The 14,888-nt window shown below is 45.4% G+C and overlaps 1 protein-coding gene across 1 annotated transcript in view; it reads right to left on the bottom strand.

Annotated features, from left to right (window-relative positions):
* LOC147085663 (NACHT, LRR and PYD domains-containing protein 3-like) overlaps positions 1–14,888 on the bottom strand; it is a 94,993-nt gene that overhangs the window by 12,211 nt on the left and 67,894 nt on the right. The window contains exon 11 of the mRNA XM_085979153.1: positions 2,396–2,563. Within this exon, the coding sequence (XP_085835279.1) occupies positions 2,396–2,563 (168 nt within the window). The remainder of the gene's footprint in view (positions 1–2,395; positions 2,564–14,888) is intronic.

Raw genomic sequence — 14,888 nt, 5'->3', positions numbered from 1 at the left:
TCTAATTATATTTTGTATTACTTATGTCAGTGTAATCGAAAATGCCTGTGCATCATTCAGTCTCCCTCTGTCTCTATCTCTGACTCTGTCTCTCTCTATATATTTGTCTGTTTCTTTATTGACCATATCTTTATCTTGTACGTCCCTTTCTCTCTTTCTCCCTCTCTGTGTCTACCGACATCTTTCTGTTGCAATCTCTTACCAACCCTCTATATCTTTGCATCCTTCTATCGCTCCAACTCTATCTCTCACTTTGAATTCCTCTTTCTAACCCGTCTCTCTGCATCCGCCTCTATGTTCTGCCATCTCTGAATTTATTTCTATCTCCATCACTCCATTTACCTATTCCTTTTCATCTCTCTCTCTGCCTCTGCCTCTGTCTCTGTCTCTGTGTATATTTACTTCTGTCTCTGTCTTTATCTATCTCTGTGTATTTATGCCTCTGTCTCTGTCTCTGTGTATATATGTCTCTGTCCCTTTCTCTATCTCTGTGTATATATACCTCTGTCTCTGTCTCTGTCTCTATCTCTGTGTATATTTACCTCTGTCTCTGTCTCTGTCTCTATCTCTGTGTATATATACCTCTGTCTCTGTCTCTGTCTCTATCTCTGTGTATATATACCTCTGTCTCTGTCCCTTTCTCTATCTCTGTGTATATATACCTCTGTCTCTGTCTCTGTGTATATATGTCTCTGTCCCTTTCTCTATCTCTGTATATTTTTACCTCTGTCTCTGTCTCTATCTCTCTGTATATACACCTCTGTCTCTGTCTCTATCTCTCTGTATATACAACTCTGTCTCTGTCTCTATCTCCGTGTATATATGCCTCTGTCTCACTCTCCATCTCTGTGCATATATACCTCTGCCTCTGTCTCTGTCTCTATCTCTGTGTACATTTACCTCTACCTCTATTTCTATCTTTGTGTATATTTACCTCTGTCTCTGTCTCTATCTCTGTACATATATACCTCAGTCTCTTTGTCTACCTCTTTGTATATTTATCTCTGACTCTATCTATGTGTATATTTACCTCTGACTCTGTCTCTGTCTCTATCTATGTGTATATTTACCTCTGACTCTGTCTCTGTCTCTATCTCTGTGTATTTATACCTCTGCCTCTGTCTCTGTCTCTGTATATTTATACATCTGCCTCTGTCGCTATCTCTATGTATATTTACCTCTGCCTCTGTCTCTGTGTCTATCTCTGTGTATTTATACCTCTGCCTCTGTCTCTGTCTCTGTATATTTATACATCTGCCTCTGTCGCTATCTCTATGTATATTTACCTCTGCCTCTGTCTCTGTGTCTATCTCTGTGTATATTTACCTCTGCCTCTGTCTCTGTGTCTATCTCTGTGTATATTTACCTCTGCCTCTGTCTCTGTGTCTATCTCTGTGTATATTTACCTCTGCCTCTGTCTGTCTATGTTTCTGTCTCTATCTCTGTGTAAGTTTGTCTCTGCCTCTTCCACTTACTCTATCTCTGACCCTGTGTATATGTGTCTCAGCTTCTGGCTCTGTCTTTATCTCTGTTTTATATTTATTTATGTTCCTTCCATCTCTCCGTTTCTATCTCGCTCTATTCCTCCCTCGTTTCATATACCTATTACTTTCTCTTTATCACTCTTTATGTACATTTCTGTTTATCTCTTCCTCCATCATTGTCTCTATTTTTCTCTCTCCCTCTTTCTCTATTGTTTCCCATCTATATAGCTCGTTTTCTAATCTCTGTCTCTTCCTCCTTTAGTTCCTATCGATATTTCCATCTGTTTCTGTCCCTACCTCTATCTCTCTGCCTTGCTCTCCATTTCTCTCTCTCTCTCTTTCTTCCAAACTGACTCTACTTCTATTTCTCTCTGTTTCTCTTTCTATCTTTCTATGTCTCTGTCGCTTTGTCTTCATTTCTGTATTTGCCTAAACATCTGTCCCTATCTTCATATTTTCTCTTTATCTCTCTCGCCTGGGAAGTAAAGAGCGGGGAAAAGGGCGAGTTTTAAAATTAAGGAACCTCAGAGATTGTGCTTTGCCTCGCAACCTAAGTGAAAGTCATGAATACAATGGACGTAAAACCACAGGTAAATATGCACTAAAGTGCAGGCTATCAAAATAACATAACAACATAAGAACATAAGAAATAGGAGCGGGAATCGACCATTTGGCCCTTCAAGCCTGCTCCACCAATCAACAAGTTCATAGCAGCTCTTCTAGCTTATCTCCACTTTCCTGCACTATCCCCATATCCCTTGATTCCATTAAAGAGAATCACAATGTGTGCTCAGTTATATTTGTAACATATCCATGGCGTTTTAATAAAGACAAGAGTTATTACAGATTTTATTTGACAATTATTCGCAGAAGTTAAATGAAATGCAAAGCAGAAACATTAAAACTCATACTTAATCTCCTCCAGACTGGCACAGTTCAGGACGAGCTGGCGGAAGTGCTCCAGGGATTTGTCTGTGAATCCGTTAAAGGAGAGTTCCAGGACTTTCAGCGTGTTCTTCATACAGAGAGCAGAAACAAGGTCCTCACAACACTCGTCCGTCAGGTAATTGCTCTTCAGGCTATTCGAGAATGGAAAAGCAAAGGAGCCAGAGAGATACAGATAGAGAGATTGACAGAGACAGAGAGGCAGAGGGAGAGAGAGAGAGGGACACACAGAGAGAGAGAGATAGAGAGAGCGATAGACAGAGATAGAGAGACGGGGAGGAGAGAGGCAGATAGAGTGACAGAGAGAGAGAGAGACAGAGAGACAGAGAGAGAGAGAGTGGGGGAGAAGAGAGACAGAGAGACATAGAGATAGAGAGAGGGATATACAGGGAGAGACAGAGAGAGAGTGACAGAGACAGAGAGAGTGAGAGGAGGATAGAGCGAGATAGAGAATGTCATATACAGAGGCAGAGAATGAGTTGGATGAGAGAGACAGTGATAGAGACAGAGAGATAGAGACAGAGAGAGGAGAAGGAGAGAGACAGAGAAACAGAGAGACAGAGAGAGAGAGGGATAGACAGAGAGACAGAGAGAGATTGAGAGCGAGTGGGAGAAAAGAGAGGGGAGATAGAGATGGGAGGAGAGAGAGAGACAGAGAGAGGCACACAGAGCGAGCGATAGACAAAGAAACACAGAGATAGATAATAAGGGAGACGGGGGCAACGTGTGGGAGAGATGGAGAGAGAGGGGTAGACAGAGAGCAACAGAGAAAAAGAAAGTGAGAGAGGGAGGAGAGTGATAGAGAGAGATAGAGAGAGAGGGAGGAGAGCGAGGGAGGGAGACAGAGATGGAGGGAGAGGGAGAGAGACAGATGGGGAGATATGGAGAAACAGAGGGAGCCATGGAGAGGAAATGATGGAAAAGGTGCGGCAGTCACAGTTGGACAAACACAGAGTTGGAGAAAATAATTTATAAATATACAGTCCAGGGTAAAAAGCAAAGGGAGAGATATAGACAATGCGATGTGAAACAGAATGAGAGAGAGGGCGTGCACAAAGCAATGAACTACAACATTAGACAGAAATAATGCCAGGATAATAAACATCTTCATCCTGAATAATAGCAAACTCCAGTTTTAAGTTGAAGAGTTTGCAACTACCTGCATCCAGAAGTGCCGAGTTCATGCTCCATCTCGGCCTCTGCCCGAGGTTCCCACCATCACAGAAGCGAATCATCAGCCAATTCGATCCACTCTACGTGCTATCCATAAATGTCGTGTTGTTTTGTATAAAGCAAAGGCAGTCCCGGGGGGAGGGGGGCAGAAGAACTAACAACAGAAAATGCTGAAAAACTCAGCAGGCCAGGCAACATCCGTGGAGAGAGAAGTAGAGTCAATATCTCAGGTCTAAACCCTTCGTCAGGACTGAAAAAACACAGGAAATGAAACAGATTAAAAGGCCAGTTTGGGGACTGGGAAATGGGGATGAAAGAACAAAATAGAAGTGAAGAGGCATTAAGAAATATTCAAAACGAGACGAGATGGTGATAGGACTAGTAATGAGACAAAGGGCAGCTCTAGAGGAGGTGTAGTGTGCGCTGGCAGAATGAGAGACAGCTGCCATGCGGGAGAGAAAAAAAAGGGGAAGGGCACATAACAGAGAGTGGATAAAAATTATATATGAGAAAAGTAATGGGGCCGAGGTTATGATCTGAAATTGTTGAACTCGATATTGAGTCCGGAAGGCTAAGTGTCTAATCAGAAGATGAGGTGCTGGTCCTCGAGCTTATGCTGGGTTTCCGTGGAACAATGCAAGAGCCTGAGTGCGGTGAGCTCTGACTGGGAATGGGGTGGTGAATTAAAATGACAGGCGACCAGAAGCTCGGGGACAGCCTTATGGACTGAACGGATGTGTGCCGCAAGGCGGTCACCCAAAGTGCGTTTGGTCTCACCAATGTAGAGGAGATGACATCGTGAGCAGTGAATACAATATATTAGATTGCAAGAATTTGTTACAACAGGTGCGACTTTGGGTGCTGAGAGACTGTTAGAACAGCTGAGACATTGGGAGCTTAAAGAGACTGTTGGAACAGTTGAGACATTGGGTGCAGAGAGACTGTTAGAACAGATGACACATTGGGTGCAGAGTGACTGCTAGAACAGATGAATCATTTAGTGCTGGGAGTCTGTTAGAACAGCGGAGACATTGAATGCTGAGAGACTGTTAGAACAGGTGAGACTTTGGTGCTCAGAATCTGTTGGAACAGGTGAGACTTTGGTGCTCAGAATCTGTTACAACAAGTGAGACATTGCTGCTGAGAGTCTGTTGTAACAGGTGAGACTTTGGGTGTTGAGAGACTGTTAGATCAGGGGAGACATTAGGAGCAGGGAGACTGTTAGTGCAGGTGAGACATTGGGGGCTGAGTACCTGTTAGAAAAGGGGAGATATTGGGAGCTGAGAGACTGTTAGAACTGGTGAGACATTGGGAGACGAGAGATTGGAAAAATGTGAGACATTGGAAGCTGATTGACTGGTAGAACTGGGGAGACATTGAGAGCTGAGAGATTGTTAGAACAGCTGAGACGTTGGGTGCCAAGAAACTGTTAGAACAGGTGAGACTTTGGGAGCTTAGAGAGAATTATAGGACAGGTGAGACATTGGGTGCAGAGTGACTGTTCGAACAGGTGAGACGTTGGCTGCTGAGAAAATTTTAGAACAAGTGAAACATTGTGTGAAGGGAGACTGTTAGAACAAGTGAGACTTTGGGTGCTAAGAGACTGTTAGGACAGGTGGGACATTGGGAGCTGAGAGTCTCTTAGAACAGGTGAGACTTCGGTGGTTGAGAGACTGATAGAACAGGTGAGACATTGAATGCACAGAGACTTTTAGAACAGGTGAAATATTGTGTGAAGAGAGGCTGTTAGAACAGGTGAGCCATTGGGTGCTGAGAGGCTGTTAGAACATTTGAGACATTGGGAGCTAAGAGACTGTTAGAACAGGGGAGACATTGGGTGCTGAGAGACTGTTAGAACAGGTGAGACATTGGGTTCAAAGAGAATTCTAGAAAAGCTGAGACATTGGGAGCTGAGAGACTGTTTGAACAGGTGAGACTTTGGGAGAAGGGAGACTGTTAGAACAGTTGAGCTTTTGTGTGCTGAGAGACTGTTGGAACTGGTGAGTCATTTAGTGCTGAGAGCCTGTTAGAACAGGTGAGACTTTGGGGGCTGAGAGACTGTTAGAACAGGTGAGACATTGGGTGTTGGGAGACAGTTGCACAGATGAGACATAGGTGCTGAGAAACTTTTAGCACAGGTGAGATATTAAGTGCAGAGAGATTGGTAGCACAGGTGAGGAATTGGTTGCTGAGAGACTGTTAGAACAGGGGAGACATTGGGTGCTGAGAGACTGTTAGAACAGGTGAGACATTGGGTGCAAAGAGAATTCTAGAAAAGCTGAGACATTGGGAGCTGAGAGACTGTTAGAACAGGTGAGACATTGTGAGCAGAGAGACTGTTAGAACAGGTGAGACTTTGGGACAAGGGAGTCTGTTAGAACAGGTGAGACATTGGGTGCAGACAGACTGTTAGAATAGCTGAGACGTTGGGAGAAGGGAGTCTGTTAGATAGGGTGAGTCATTGAGTGGAGAGAGACAGTTAGAACTTGTGAGACATTGGCTGCAGGGAGACTGTTAGTACAGCTGAGGTTTTGTTTGCTGAGAGACTGTAAGAACAATGAGTCATTTAATGCTGAGAGCCTGGTAGAACAGGTGAGACCTTGGGTGCTGAGAGACTGTTAGAACAGGTGAGACTTTGGGTGTTGGGAGACAGTTGCACAGATGAGACATAGGTGCTGAGAAACTGTTAGAACAGGTGAGACTTTGGGTGCAGAGAGATTGTTAGAAGAGGTGAGGCATTGTTTGCTGAAAGGCTGTTAGATCAGAGGAGATATTGGGAGCAGGGAGACTGTTAGAACAGGTGCGACATTGGGGGCTGAGAGCCTGTTGAACATCGGAGATATTGGGTGCTGAGAGACTGATAGATCAGGGGAGACATTGGGAGCAGTGAGACTGTTAGAACAGGTGAGACATTGTGAGCAGATAGACTGTTAGAACTGGTGAGACATTGGGGGCAGACAGTCAGTTAGAACAGGTGAGACGTTTGGAGAAGGTAGACTGTTCGAACAGCTGAGACATAGAGTGCGGAGAAACTGTTAGAACAGGTGAGACATTGGGTGCAGAGAGATTGTTAGATTAGGTGAGACATTGGGAGCTGAGAGACTGTTAGAACAGGGGAGACATTGGGTGCTGAGAAACTGCAAGAACTGGTAAGTCATTGGGTGCAGAGAGGCTGTTAGAACAGGTGAGATATTGGGCGCTGAAAGACTGTTAGTACAGGTGAGTCATTTAGTGCATGGAGTCTGCTAGAACAGTGGAGACATTGAGTGCTGAGTGACTGTTAGAACAGGTGACACATTGATGCTGAGAGTCTGTTAGAACAGGTGAGATTTTGGGTGTTGAGAGACTGCTGAACAGGTGAGACATTGGGTGCTGAGAAACTGTTAGAACAGGTGAGACGTTGGGTGCTGAGAAACTATTAGATCAGGGGAGACATTGTGAGCAGGGAGACTCTTATTACAGGTGAGACACTGGGGACTGAGAGCCAGTTCGAACAGGGGAGACATTGGGTGCTGAGAGACTGTTAGAACTGGTGAGACATTGAGGGCTGAGAGTCTGTTAGAACAGCTGAGACATTGGGTGCTTAGAGAGACTGTTAGAACAGATGAGACCTTGGGAGCCTGGAGGCTGGTGAAAAAAGGTGAGACAGTGGGTGCTGATTGACTGGTAGAACTGGGGAGACATTGGGAGCTGAGAGACTGTTAAAACAGGGGAGAAGTTGGGTGCCAATAAATTGTTAGACCAGCTGAGATATTGATTGCTGAGAGTCTCTTAGAAAAGTTAAGACATTGGGGGTTGAGAGATTATTAGAACAGGATAGACCTTGGGAGCTGAGAGTCTGTTAGAACAGGGGAGATATAAGGTGCTGCGAGACTGTTAGAACAGGTGAGACGTTGGGAGAAGAGTGACTGTTAGAGCAGGTGAGTCATTGAGTGGAGAGAGACAGATAGAACTGGTGAGGCATTCGGTGCAGACAGACTGTTAGAACATCTGAGAAGTTGGGAGAAGAGAGTATATTTGAACAGGTGAGTCATTGAGTGGAGAGAGACAGTTACAACTGGTGAGACATTGGGTGCAGAGAGACTGTTGGAACAGGTGAGACATTGGGTGCTGACAGACTGCTAGAACAGGAGAGAATTTGGGTGCTGAGAGATTGGTGGAGCAGGTGAGACTTTGGGTGTTGAGAGACTGTTGAGCAGGTGAGAGATAGGGTGCTGAGAAACTGTTAGAACAGGTGAGACATTGGGTACAGAGAGATTGTTAGAACAGGAGAGTAATTGGATGCTGAGAGACTGATAGAACAGGGGAGACATTGGGAGCAGGGAGACTGTAAGAAAAGGTGAGATATTGGGGGCTGGGAGCCTGTTAAAACAGGGGCGATATTGGGTGCTGAGAGACTGTTAGAACTGTTGAGACATTGATGTCTGAGAGACTGTTAGAACAAGTGAGACATTGGGTGCTTAGAGAGACTGTTAGAACAGGTGATACATTGGGAGCCGAAAGACTGGTAAAAAAGGTGGGAAATTTGGTGCTGATTGACTGGTAGAACTGGGGAGACATTGGGAGTTGAGAGAATGTTAGAACAGGTGAGACGTTGGGTGCCAATAAGCTGTTAGAACAGGTGAGACATTGTGTGCTGAGAATCTGTAAGATCAGGTGAGACATTTTCTGCTGAGAGACTGCTAGAAAAGTGGAGACATTGGGAGCAGAGAGACTGTAAGTGCAGCTGAGATATTGGGAGCTGAGAGACTGTTAGAACAGGTGAGACATTGTGAGCAGAGAGACTTTTAGAACTGGTGAGACATTGTGTGCAGACAGATTGTTAGAACGGGTGAGACGTTGGGAGAAGAGTGACTGTTAGAACAGCTGAGTCATTGAGTGGAGAGAGACAGGTAGAACTGGTGAGACATTGGGTGCAGAGAGACTGTTAGAACAGCTGAGACATTGGGTGCAGAGAGATTTTTAGAACAGGTAAGGCATTGTTAGCAGCGAAACTGTTAGAACTGGTGAGACATTGGGTGCAGACAGACTGTTAGAACAGCTGAGACGTTGGGAGAAGAGAGACTGTTAGAACAGGTGATTCATTGAGTGGAGAGAGACAGTTAGAACTGCTGAGACATTGGGAGCGGAGAGAATTTTAGAACAGGTAAGACATTGTTAGCAGAGAGACTGTTAGAACTGGTGAGACATTGGGTGCAGAAAGACTTTTAGAACAGCTGAGACTTTGGGAGAAGAGAGACTGTTAGAACAGGTCAGTCATTGATTAGAGAGAGACAGTTAAAACTGGTGAGACATTGGGTGCAGAGAGTCTGTTGGAACAGGTGAGACATTGGGTGTTGAGAGACTGATAGAACAGATGAGTCATTTAGTGCTGAGTGTCTGTTAGAACAAGGGAGACATTGAGTGCTGAAAGACTGTTAGAACAGGTGAGACTTTTGGTGCTGAGAGACTTTTAGAACAGGTGCGAATTTGGGTGTTGAGAGACTGTTGAACAGGTGAGAAATAGGGTGCTGAGAAATTGTTAGAACAGGTGAGACATTGGGTGCAGAGAGATTGTTAGAACAGGTGAGTGATTGGGTGCTGAGAGACTGATAGATCAGGGGAGACATTGGGTGCAGGGAGACTGTTAGAACAGGTGAGACATTTAGTGCACAGAGTCTTTTAGAACAGATGAGGCATTGTGTGAATAGAGACTGTTAGAACAGGTGCGATATTGGGTGCTGAGAGACTGTTAGAACAGTGCAGATATAGGGTGCTGAGAGACTCTTATAACAGGTGCGACATTGGGTACAGAGCGACTGTTCGAACAGGCGACACATTGTGTGCAGGGAGATTTTTAGAACGGCTGAGACTGTGAGCTGAGAGACTGTTAGAACAGGTGAGACATTGTGAGCAGAGAGAGTGTTAGAACTCGTGAGAAAGTGGGTGGGTGCAGACAGTCTGTTAGAACAGGTGAGACGTTGGGTGCTGTGAAACTGTTAGAAGCGGTGAGACGTTGGGTGCCAATAAGCTGTTAGAACATGTGATACAATGGGTGCTGAAAGACTGTAAGATCAGGTGAGGCATTGGTTGTTGAGAGACTGTTAGAACAGTTGACAAGCTGAGTGCTGATAGACTGTAAGAACAGGTGAGACATTGGGAGCTGAGAGACTGTTAGAAAAGGTGAGACATTGTGAGCAGAGTGACTGTTAGAACTGGTGAGACATTGGGTGCAGACAGACTGTTAGAACAGGTGAGACGTTGTAAGAAGGTAGACTGTTAGAACACGTGAGACGTTGTGAGCAGAGAGACTGTTAGAACAGCAGAGTCATTGAGCGGAGAGAGACAGTTAGAACAGGTGAGACATTGTGAGCAGAGAGACTGTTAGAACTGGTGAGACATTGGGTGCAGACTGATTGTTAGAACAGGTGAGACGTTGGGAGAAGAGAGACTGTTAGAACAGGAGAGTTATTGAGTGGAGAGAGACAGTTAGAACTGGTGAGACATTGGGTGCAGAGAGATTGCTGGAACAGGTGAGGCATTGGGTGCTGGGAGATTGTTAGAACATGTGAGTTACTTAGTGCTGAGAGTCTGTTAGAACAGGGGAGACATTGAGTGCTGACAGACTGTTAGAACAGCTGAGACTTTGGGTGTTGAGAGACTGTAAGATCAGGTGAGACATAGGGTGCTGAGAGTCTGTTAGAACTGGTGAGACATTGTGAGCTGAGAAACTGTTAGATCAGGTGAGACATTGGGTGCAGAGAGATTGTTGCAACAGGTGAGTCATTGGGTGCTGAGAGACTGTTAGATCAGGGCAGACATTGGGTGCTGAGAAACTGTTAGAACAGGTGAGACATTGGGTGCTGAGAGATTGTTGGAAGAGGTGAGTCATTGAGTTCTGAGAGACTGTTAGAAGAGGTGTGACGCTGGCTGTTGAGAGACTGTTGAACAGAGGAGACACAGGGTGCTGAGAAACTGTTAGAACAGGTGAGACATTGGGTGCAATGAGACTGTTAGAACAGGTGAGACATTGGGTGCTGAGAAACTGTTAGAAAAGGTGAGAAATTGTGAGCTGAGAGACTGTTACAACAGGGTAGACATTGGGTGCTAATAGACTGTTAGAACAGGTGAGATATTGTGTGCTGAGAGACTGTTAAATCAGGTGAGACATTTGGGTGGAGAGACTGTTAGAACATGAAAGACTTTGGTTTCAAATAGACTGTTAGAACAGGTGAGACGTTGGTGGTTGAATGAGACAGTTAAAACAGATGAAACACTGGGTGCATAGAGACTTCTAAAACAGGTGCGCCATTGGTGAAGACAGACTGTTAGAACAGCTGAGACATTGGGAGCTGAGAGACTGTTGAACAGGCGAGACATTGGGAGCTGAGAGACTATTACAACGGGGAGATATTGGGTGCAGAGAGACTGTTAGAACAGCTGAGACATTGGGTGCAGAGAGACAGTTAGAACAGGTGAAACATTGTGAGCAGAGAGACTGTTAGCATTAGTGCGATATTGGCTGCAGACAGACTTTTAGAACAGGTGAGACGTTGGGAAAAGAGAGACTGTTTGAACAGGTGAGTTATTGTGTGCAGAGAGGCAATTACAACAGGTGAGACATTAGGTTCTTAGAGAGAATGTTAGAACAGGTGAGATATTGGGAGCAGTGAGACTGGTAGAAAAGGTGAGGAATTGGGTGCTGATTTACTGGTAGAACTGGGGAGACATTGGGAGCTGAGAGACTGTTAGAACAGGTGAGACATTGAGTGCTGCGAAACTGTTAGAACAGGTGAGACATTGACTGCTGAGAGACTGTTAGATCAGGGTACACATTGGGTGCTAATAGACTGTTAGAACAGGTGAGATATTGGGGGCTGGGAAACTGTTAGAACAGTTTAGACATTGGGAGCTGAGAGGCTGTTAGAACAGTTGAGACATTGGGAGATGAGAGACTTTTAGAACGGGGAGACATTGGGTGCTGAGAGACTGTTAGAAAGGTGAGACATTGGGTGCTGAGAGACGCTTAGTTCAGGTGATACATTGGGAGCAGAGAAGCTGTTAGAACAGGATAGACATTGGTTGCTTAGAGACTGTTAGAACAGATGAGACACTGGGTGCACAGAACCTTTTATACAGGTGATACATTGATGAGGAGAGACTGCTAAACCAGCTGAGACATTGGGTGCAGAGAGACTGTTAGATCTGGGGAGATATTAGGTGCTGAGAGACTGTTACATTAGAGGAGATATTGGGTGCTGAATGACTGTTAGAACAGGGGAGACATTGGTTGCTGATAGACTGTTAGAACAGGGTAGCCATTGGGTGCTGAGAGGTTGTTACAACAGGTGAGACATTGGGAGTTGAGAAACTATTAAAACAGGTGAGACATTGGGCGCACAGTGACTTTTGGAACAGGTGAGAAATTGGGTGAAGAGAGCTTGATAGAAAGGGTGTGACATTGGGTGCTGAGAGACTGTTAGAACAGATGAGACATTGAGGTCTGAGAGACTGTTAGAAAACTTGAGACATTGGGTGCAGAGGGACTGTTAGAACAGGTGACACACTGGGTGCTGCGAGATTGTTAGAGCTGGTGAGACATTGAGTGCTGAGAGACTGTTAGAACAGGTGAGACATTGTGTGCTGACCGACTGTTAGAGCAGGGTAGACATTGTCTGCTAATAGTCTGTTAAAACAGGTGAGGCATTGGGAGCTGAGATACTGTAAGAGCAGGTGAGACATTGGGAGCGGTGAAATATTAGATCGGGGAGAAATTGGGTGCTGAGAGAATGATAGAACAGGTGAGAAATTCGGATCAGAGAGATTGTTAGACCAGGTGGAGACATTGTGACCAGAGAGACTGTTAGAACTAGTGAGACTTTGGGTGCAGACAGACTGTTAGAACAGGTGAGACGTTGGGAGAGGAGAGACTGTTTGAACAGGTGAGTCATTGAGTGCAGAGAGACAGTTAGAACAGGTGAGACATTGGGTGCTTAGAGAGGCTGTTAGAACAGGTGAGACATTGGGAACTGAGAGACTGGTAAGAAAGGTAAGATATTTGGTGCTGATGACTGGTAGAACTGGGGAGACATTGGGAGCTGAGAGACTGTTAGAACAGGTGAGACGTTGGTTGCCAAGAAACTGTTAGAACAGGTGAGCCATTGAGTGCTGAGAGACTGTTAGAACAGTGTAGACATTGGGTGCTAGTAGATGGCTAGAACAGGTGAGATATTGGGCGTTGAGAGACTGTTGGAACAGGGGAGACATTGGGTGCAGATAGACTGTTAGAACAGGTGAGGCATTGGGAGCAGGGAGACAGTAAGAACAGGGGAGACATTGGGTGCTAAGTACCTGGTAGAACAGGGGAGACATTGGGAGCTGAGAGACTGTTAGAACTGGTGAGAAAATGGGTGCTGTGAGACACTTACAACAGATGACGTATTGAGTGCAGAGAGACTGTTAGAACAGGTGAGACGTTAGGTGCCAAGAAATAGTTAGAACCAGTGAGACATTTGGTGCTGAGAGACTGTTAAAACAGGTGAGACATTGGGGGCTGAGAGACTGTTACAACAGGTGAAACATTGGGTGCAGAGAGACTGTTAGAACAGGTGAGACGTTAGGTGCCAAGAAACTGTGCACATTTTCCCTGTATCTGCGTGGGTTTCCTTCGGGTGCTCCGGTTTCCTCCCACAGTCCAAAGATGTGCAGGTTAGGTTGATTTGGCTATGATAAATTGACCCTTAGTGTTAGGGGATTAAATACGTGGGGTTACGGGGGTAGGGTGGGATATGTGTCAGTGCAGGCTCGATGGGCGAAATGGCCTCTATCTGCACTGTAGATTCTGTGATTCTGTGAAGTGAGGCATTGGGTGCGGAGGCACTGTTAGAGCAGGTGAGACATTGGGGGCTGAGAGACTGTTACAACAGGTGAAACATTGGGTGCGGAGAGACTGGTAGATCAGGTGAGGCATTTGTTGCTGAGAGACTGTTACATCAGGTGAGACAGTGGGTGCTGAGAGATTATTAGAACTGGTGAGACATTGTGTGCTGAGAGACTGTTAGAACAGCTAAGACAATGGGTGCTGAGAGACTGTTCGAACAAGTGAGACATTGGGAGCAGAGAGACTGTTAGAACAGGGAAGAGATTGGGTGCTAAAAGACTGTTAGAACAGGGGAGACATTGGTTACAGAGAGACGGTTAGAACAGTGTAGCCATTGGGTGCTGAGAGATTTTTCGAACAGCTGAGACATTAGGAGCAGCGAGACTGTTAGAACAGGGGAGACATTGGGTGCTGATAGACTGTTAGAACAGGGTTGCCATTGGGTGCTGATAGATTGTTAGAAAACATGAGACATTGGTGGTTGAGAGACTGGCAGAACAGATGAGGCATGGGGAGCAGAAAGACTGTTAGAACAGGTGAGACATTGTGTGCTGGGACACTGTTAGAACAGTGGAGTTATTGGGTGCTGTTAGAATATTACAACAGATGAGATATTGGGGTTTGTGAGACTGTTAGAACAGGTGAGACATTGGCTGCACAGAGACTTTTAGAACAGGTGAGACATTGGGTGAAGAGAGATTGTTAGAAAAGCTGTGACATTGGGTGCTGAGAGACTGTTAGAACAGCAGAGAGATTGGTTGCTGACAGGCAGTTCAAACAGTTGAGACATTGGGAGCAGAGAAACTGTTAGAGCAGGGGAGACAGTTGGTGCTGATAGCCTGTTAGAACAGGGTTGCTGTTGGGTGCTGATAGATTGTTAGAACACATGAGACATTGGTGGTTGAGAGACTTTTAATAGAGGTGAGACATGGGGAGCAGAGAGACTGTTAGAACAGGTGAGACACTGTTTGCTGGGACACTGTTAGAACAGTGGAGTTATTGGGTGCTGTCAGAATATTACAACAGATGAGACATTGGGGGTTGTGAGACTGTTAGAACAGGTGAGGCATTGGCTGCACAGAGACTTTTAGATCAGGTGACAGATTGGGTGAAGAGAGATTGTTAGAAAAGCTGTGGCATTGGGTGCTGAGAGACTGTTAGAATTGGAGAGACATTGGGAGCTGAGAGACTGTTAGAACATGTGAGACAACGGGTGCTGAGGCGCTCGTAGTACAGGTGAGACATATGGTGCAGAGAGACTGTTAGAAGAGGTGAGGCATTGGTAGCAGAGAGTCTGTAAGTACTGGGGAAACATTGCGTGCAGAGTGAATGTTAGAACAGTTGGGAATTGGGTGCAGAGAGAATGTTAGATCAGGTGAGATATTGAATGCAGAGGGACTGTTAGAACAGGACTGACATGGGTGCTG

This window comes from Somniosus microcephalus, unplaced genomic scaffold, assembly GCF_052327205.1.
Source record: "Somniosus microcephalus isolate GS21.2 unplaced genomic scaffold, FLI_Smic_1.0 unresolved_chr8, whole genome shotgun sequence".
NCBI lineage: Eukaryota > Metazoa > Chordata > Chondrichthyes > Squaliformes > Somniosidae > Somniosus > Somniosus microcephalus.
This window is presented reverse-complemented; position numbering and strand designations above follow the sequence as displayed.